The sequence below is a fragment of the Rutidosis leptorrhynchoides genome, chromosome 10 (assembly GCF_046630445.1).
Source record: "Rutidosis leptorrhynchoides isolate AG116_Rl617_1_P2 chromosome 10, CSIRO_AGI_Rlap_v1, whole genome shotgun sequence".
NCBI lineage: Eukaryota > Viridiplantae > Streptophyta > Magnoliopsida > Asterales > Asteraceae > Rutidosis > Rutidosis leptorrhynchoides.
The window spans coordinates 166,949,170-166,957,474 of record NC_092342.1 but is presented as its reverse complement, the minus strand read 5'-3'; the positions used below and the strand labels follow the sequence as shown (position 1 = coordinate 166,957,474).

General features: G+C 29.8%; 1 protein-coding gene across 1 annotated transcript; it reads right to left on the bottom strand.

The window, feature by feature from the left end:
• Window positions 1-422: 422 nt before the first annotated feature.
• LOC139870711 (secreted RxLR effector protein 161-like) lies at window positions 423-989 on the bottom strand. Its single transcript, XM_071858494.1, has one exon. It carries the CDS (start codon window positions 987-989, stop codon window positions 423-425), a length of 567 nt encoding a protein of 188 aa, XP_071714595.1.
• Window positions 990-8,305: the final 7,316 nt, after the last annotated feature.

Here is an 8,305-nt window from a genome sequence, read left to right as displayed (position 1 = left end):
TTTTGAATACGAAATCTCGTGGTCAACATTACATTACTGATTACTGATTACAAACAAACTATAGCTCACCAATATTCGTGTTGACCTTTTAAGCGTATATTTCTCAGGTGCTTAGACGTTGTTGCTTCCGCTATTTGACTTGCTGTCTTGGTATTATAGACTTGCTGTTACAGACTCGATGTGTTAGACTTCCGCTGCATTACTTAGGGATGTCTCAATCATGGAACTTTTATTTTGCATTCGCAACTTATGTTATTTTGAATAATGGATTTGTAACTACCTTTGTGTCACGTTATCTTTTGTAAAACATTTGAAGTTATCTTTTCATGAATGCAAAACTGGTTTTTAAACAGCATATAGTGTTTGACCTTGTAATGATCCTTTTTGTTGATGATCCGTACACGATGATTTTGTACGGGGCATCACAAAGTTGGCACAAAAGTGGTAGAAAGACGTCCAAAAGCAACTAACTCTCTAATAAAGTGAAAATCAATGTCGATGTGTTTTGACCGTTTGTTGAAGACGGGATTCTGACTTAAAAATAACGCGCTCTTATTGTCACACAAGATGGTAGGACGAGAAGAATAAAGAACATGAAGCTCGCGAACCAAATGCGTAATCCAGATAATTTTAGCAGCAGTGTTTGCAAGAGCACAATACTCAGATTCACAACTAAAACGAGCAACAGTAGGCTGCTTCTTAGCACTCCAAGAAACCAAATTACCGTCAAAAAAGATGGTGTAGCCATAGGTGGAGCGGCGGGTTTCAATACAACGAGCCCAATCAGCATCCGAATACCCAAGTAAAGAAGCAGTAGGAGAGTGATGAAATGATAAACCATAGGTAATTGTACCTTTAACATACAACATAATGCGTTTCACTGCTTGATAATGATCAGTAGTCGGAGCTTGAAGAAACTGACTGACTTGATTAACGGCATAGGAAAGATCAGGGCGTGTAATAGTCAGGTATTGAAGAGCACCAACCATAGAGCGATATAATGTGGTATCCGAAAAAGGAGCCCTTGAGTGGTGAAGTGATTCGAAGTGGATAGTGGAGTAGCGATAGGCTTTGCCTCCAACAAATCAGCTCGAGAAAGAACATCATGTACATACTTTGTTTGACTAAGAAATAAACCAGTGGAAGTCTAAATAACCTCAAGACTGAGAAAATAATTCAAGCGACCAAGATCTTTAATAGCAAACTCATCATGTAAATGAGAGATAAAGGTGCTGATCGTCGATGGATTATTGCCCGTGAGAATGATATCATCAACGTAGACAAGGAGATAAAGAGTATCCAAGTCACGTTGAAGAACGAATAGGGAAGGATCAGCCCTACTACAATGAAAACCGAGAGTGAACAGGAATGCACTTAATCATTGAAACCAAGCACGTGGGGCCTGTTTGAGACCGTACAATGCCTTCTTAAGTTTACAAACATGAGATGGAAACCGAGGGTTCTGAAAACCAGGAGGTTGTTCCATATAAACGGTTTCAGTGAGACGCCCATTAAGAAAGGCATTTTTAACATCAAGCTGGTGAAAAGTCCATTTGTAAATGGTAGCAAGAGATAAAATAATACGAACAGTAGCCGTTTTAACCACAGGACTAAAGGTAACGGAATAATCGAGACCGGGAATTTGCGTAAAACCTTTAGCCATAAGGCAAGCTTTGAAGCGATCAATCTTGCCATCCGAAAGATATTTAGTGAGAAAAACCCATTTAGAACCAAATACATTAGAATTAGTAGAGCGAGGCACAAGATCCCACGTATGATTTTTATCTAAAGCATCCATTTCTTCTCGCATCGCAGCAGCCCAAGAAGGATGTTTCAAAGCAAATTTGTAACTCTTGGGTTCAGTAGTAACAAGTAAAGCGTGATGCAGTCTAGTGGGCGAGATATGAGAAAGATCCACAATATAATAAGGTTTAAAAATACCAGATTTCCCACGCGTGATCATTGGATGCGTAGGAGCAGCAGGTTGGGCAGTGGTTGCTGCTTGCGCAGGTTGCTCAGGAGATAGCGGCGTAGGAGACACCAGAGTAGGAAGAGCAATCGGGTCATGTGGCTGCTCATTCGGCATAGCAGGTGTCTCATCATCACATAATGAGCAAGAGTGAGAAGCCTCCGAATCATGGGAGGCAGCACAAACAGGTGACGGTTGCTCATGAGGAGAAGAAACTGGATCATTGTAGGTAGAAAATAACAAAGACGCGAGATCAGGAGGCGGTACTTATCCAGCAAAAGGAAAAATAGATTCATCAAATTGAGCATGCCGAGTGATGTAAATACGTCCACTTGCGAGATCAAGACACTTGAAACCTTTATGTTGAGTGCAATAACCAATAAAGATACATGCTAAACTTTGTCGTGATAATTTGTGTGCAGCATAATCACGAAGATACGGATAGACACGACATCCAAATGTTCGAAAATTATCATAGTTAGGATGCATGTTAAATAGCATCTCAAAAGGTGATCGATTGTTTAATACCATAGTAGGAAGCCGATTAATAACATGAGTAGCAGAACTGAATGCATCTACCCAAAGACTCGCGGGAGCATGAGCATTAAACATCATAGCAAGACCTGTTTCAGTAATATGACAGTGTTTTCTTTCAGCTCGCCCATTTTGTTGGGGCGTGTGAGGACATGACATGCGATGAATTGTGCCATTATTAGTTAACAGATCTCGTACACGGTGATTAGTGAATTCTGTCCCATAATCGGATTTAAATATTTTTAGTTTAGACGAGAATTGTGTTTGAACCATTTTAAGAAAAGCCGTAAATATAGTAGCAAAATTTGATTTGAATTTTAAGGGATAGAACCACGTAAACCTGGAATAATCATCAATAAAAATTGCATAATACTTAAAACCATGAGTAGAAGCAACAGGCGCAGGACCCCACAAATCACAATGCACTAAATCAAGAACATGTAAGGCACATTTTTCATTGTTAATAAAAGGTAAATGTTTGCTTTTAGAAAGCTGACAAGAGGAACATAAGGTCGGTTTAGGTAACACAGATGTAACAGACAACAGACCCTATTTATTTAATAAAGAAATAATAGAAAAAGCAGTATGTCCTAAGCGAGAATGCCACAACTCGTAAGATCCACGGGACTTGTGTGCATGTAGAGCAGCAAGAAAAGCCTGATGACCACGCTCAAGCACATATAAATCATTATGTCTTCGTCCTGTTGCGAGAACCGCTTTTGAATCACGATTCTGAATTGTAAACACCTTATCAGAAATCAAAACATCAACAGGGTTATCAGAAGTTAGTTTACTAATAGAAAGCAAATTCTTGGTGATAAATGGAACCACAAGCACATCTAAAAGAGGAGTAACTTTATTAATAGAAGTCGAGCCAATATGTGTAATGGGTAAAGTAGTTCCATTACCAATGGTAACACGCTCATTACCTGAATAAGGGGAGGCCGAATCAAGGTGAGTTGATGAAGAAGAAATATGAGCCGATGCCCCGAAATCTACATACCAATCGGGTGAGTTATTTGTGACAATACAGTTTTCCTGAAACGCTTGTGCTAGATTCGCATCAATAGAGGGTCCCTGCAGAGAAAAAATAGGCAAATCAGGACATTGATTAGCATAATGTCCATTAGTACGACAAAGTTGACAATGCGAAGGACGAATAGAGAAGCTGCCGTTAGAACGACCACGACCCCGCCCACTAGAAAAAGAGCCGCAACCAGCAGCCCTTCCACGTCCCCGAGATCGATTAAAAGTACCAGGTGAGGGCGATTGTTGAGTGTGACGACCCGGAAATTTCCGACCAAATTTAAATTTAATCTTTATATGATTTCGACACGATAAGCAAAGTCTGTAGTGTTGAATCTCAAAATGTTTGAACTATTTTAATAAGATCAATTGACCTTGACTACTTCCGACGATTCAAATGAAAGTACACTTTACATATAAATAAAGTACACTTTACAAATGAAAAATAATAATTAGAATAATTAGCTTACTGTTAAAGTATATATATATATATATATATATATATATATATATATATATATATATAAAGTAAATAAAAGTGTATATGTAATTGTGAATTAATAAAGTACACTTTACAAATGAAAAATAATAATTCGAATAATTAGCTTACTTTAAAGTAAATATATATATATATATATATATATATATATATATATATATATATATATATATATATATATATATATATATATATATATATATATATATATATATATATATATGTGTGTGTGTGTGTGTGTGTGTGTGTGTTATTAAGAATCAATATATGATTTACATTAAATATATAAAATATATAAATATTAACTATTTAGTAGATGTCATCATATAAAACAATATTACATAAAAAAAAGGTATTATATTAAATTACAAGTTTGAATATAATTAATATATTAATAGAATCATTACTTTCATTATTATTATTATTGTTAATATTAATATTAATATTTGTATTAATAATATTATTACCTTTATATATATATATATATATATATATATATATATATATATATATATATATATATATATATATATATATATATATATATATATATATATATATATATATATATATATATATATATATATATATATATATATATATATGTGTGTGTGTGTGTGTGTATGTGTGTGTGTGTTATTAAGAATCTATATATGATTTACATTAAATATATAAAATATATAAATATTAACTATTTAGTAGATGTCATCATATAAAACAATATTACATAAAAAAGGTATTATATTAAATTACAAGTTTGAATATAATTAATATATTAATAGAATCATTACTTTCATTATTATTATTATTGTTAATATTAATATTAATATTTGTATTAATAATATTATTACTTTAATATATATATATATATATATATATATATATATATATATATATATATATATATATATATAACTTGATATGTTTAAGTTGTATTATTATTACTATTAATGTTATTATTATCATTAATAATATTAATATCATTATAACTAGTATTATTATAAATATCAAGAAAAAGACTATTATTATCATTTTTATTATCATTATTATTATTAATTTTATTAAAATTATCATTCTCATATTATTATTTATCATATATTTTTACTAGTCTATTTATTAATAATATTATTATTATTAGTAAAGTTATTAATTATTAATATTATTAATAGTATTAATATATTTGTTAATTATCAAAACTTATGAATTATGTATGTATATAAACAGATATATAAAGAAAATCAGATACATAAATACATATATATATATATCAAATACGATTATTTATATATATATCATAACATATACAGCTAATTATATATATAATACTGTATTATACATATATATAACAGATAATTACATATTCTATCATCTTTAATTTAATTATCTGATATTTAAGATCTTGATTGGTACGAATGGAATCAAAGAATTTTAACTTGTTCTTATTTTTCTTCCCTTTCTGTTCCTGATTGCAAAACTGTCGACCCAATTGTTGATACAAAACAAAACTTAACGAATCTGGTACTTATTAGTATCTCATTTACACTTGATATTAGAGTAGACTCGATTCAGTAGAAAGAATAGAAAAGAAAAATCAAATAAACATATAAAGAAACCGTTCACCTCTGTTCTTCCACTTTTTAGCCAAATCTCGATCTCGAATTGTTTTTCAAAATTCTTAAATGCAGTTGTGCTTGAAATCATCTTCTCAAACTATCTGTAAGTTTCATAGTTCAATTTATCTTATTGACTTTCAATTTTTGAGTCAAAGTGTAATTTTCAAAAAGTCAACAAATGTGTTCATCGCGAAATTTGAATTAAACTTGATGTTTCAGGATCAATTGAGGATCATAGAGTTTGTACGAATGAATTAAAATCTTTTTTCATGTTATAATTACAGCCTGAAACCTTCTAAAAATTCGAAATGGATTTGAAGTTCAATTGTGTTCATCGTGGGCTGTACAGCCAAATTTTTTGTTATTGTCTGTTTTAATTAATTCAAAATAATTGATATGGTTTGTTTCTGTTTATTGAATAAATCTTAAAACGAATGAATAAACTGAGGTTGAGGGATTCTTTGGTCGATTTTGATTTGAGGTTGAGGAAGAGAATATAACAGAAAAATAATTACGAGTTATAAATAATCGATTTGAGTTTAATCAGAAAAACAGAATTAGAGGGGTGGCGTGAGGATTGTGTTGGTTAACGAGAGGTCTCGGGTTCGATCCTTGCTTGGTTCAATTTTTTTAAAAAGGGCTTCTAAGGTAGTTTTTCTTATCAAATTTATTATTATTACTCTTATTGTTATTGTTATTATTATTATTAGTATTATGTTAAATATTATTATAGTTAGTATTATTAATGTTATGAAATTTACATTAAATCCATGGTATGATGATTATGCTTGTGAATCAAAAGTTTAATGATAATAAACGACATGATTATAATTATAGTTTCAAGTATGAAAAAATATATAAAAAGTACTATGAAGTATATAAAAATATGATTAACGATATGATAATATTCATGATTATGGCTATACTTATTATATATAAACTATAGATGTGAATATCAAGTTAATATGTTTATTTCATGGATGTAAGTCATGTATAATCGATTTAGGATTAAACTTTAAGATTTTGGTTATTAATTATATATAAGAAGGTATTATTATTAAAGTTACTTGTGACAACCCGAAAATTTCCAACCAAATTTAAACTTTAATCTTTATATGTTTCCAACACGATAAGCAATATTTGTTAAGTTAAATTTCAATAATTTTAAACTATGTTCATACATTCATTCAACCTCGACCAAGTTCCAACGATTCACGAACCATTAAACGAATATGATTATATATGTATATGTGTATATATATTATAACTTGAAACGTAAAAAAAATATTAGATTAAATACTTTATATGATTATATCTGTTTCAAAATGTTTATCAATGGAATTAGAAGATAAGATCAAATGATTGAATTATCAGATATATTGAATTATGATTACAAGTCTCTGTTGAAAGGCCCACGTTGATTTGAGAAATCTTTCCATTTTAACAATATTCGGAAAATGGTAAAGTGATTTATAAAAAAGAACAAATTGTCAATCATTGAGAACTAGACAAAGGATAGTGGAAGATTGAATCTCTTAAAGACTCGATTGATCTATTAAGTTTCAAACGTACAAAAACGTTTTCAGTTTAAAAAGAGCTTATTATTAAAACGTATATAACTTTTATAAATATCTAGAACCACTTTTGACAACTCATTACTTAACTAGTATGATAAAGATAACGATATTTAGATTTTACTTTATTAAATATATATAACGATTTAAATTAATATTATATATATTTATACGGGTATTATACGTACATAGTTTTATATTTTTACTATACTTAAACTTTACCTTTACTTTATTTTTACTTTACTTTAACTTTAATAATTCATACTTTAATAATTCATACTTTAATAATTCACTTTAATAATTCATACTTTAATAATTCACTTTAATAATTCAAAAATCTATTATAAATAGAATTCAATAGGTTTCATTATTTCATAGAAACTTGAAAATATTTTTCTCTAAACTCTCTCAATCGATTTACATATATATATTTACTCCGTATTATTTCAAGATATTATTAGTATACATAAAATATTACGACGGAGTGCTGTCCGAGTGGTTTCAAAATTGTTTTTCGAGTAGGATAGAATTAAGGAAATTATGGGTTATAGCTATGGAGGTGATTGAGTATGGTTCATGGGTATGCTCGTGAGGTCAATATAGTGTTTATCATTTCCGTTGCGTCTACGTATCTTTCTTGCAATATTGAATCTCAATATTGATACGTGAGTACTCATAATTTAACTTTTACATACTAATAGTGTATCCCTGACTAGTGATCGAGTATTTAGGATTATGCATGCTTGTACTTTCGATATTGCCCTTAGACAGGTTAGGTTGAATCTTGAATTAGTTACACTTGCGGTTGAGATAAGGTATAAGATATGCATGTCCTTGGAAAGCTAGCGAAAAATTAAGAACTTTTCCTTTAGATATCGAATGGTTTCGATGAACGGATTAGAAGTTATAATCAATTAAATTTTCGATATTTTTATTAAAAATGATTATTATTATCGTCATTTTTATCGTCGTTCTAGTTTTATCTTATTATTATGATTATTATTATCTTTATCAATAAAAGGGATTTATCATTAAAAATTGCTATTTTATTTATTTATTACTATCGTTATTATCTTTAAAGTTATAATTA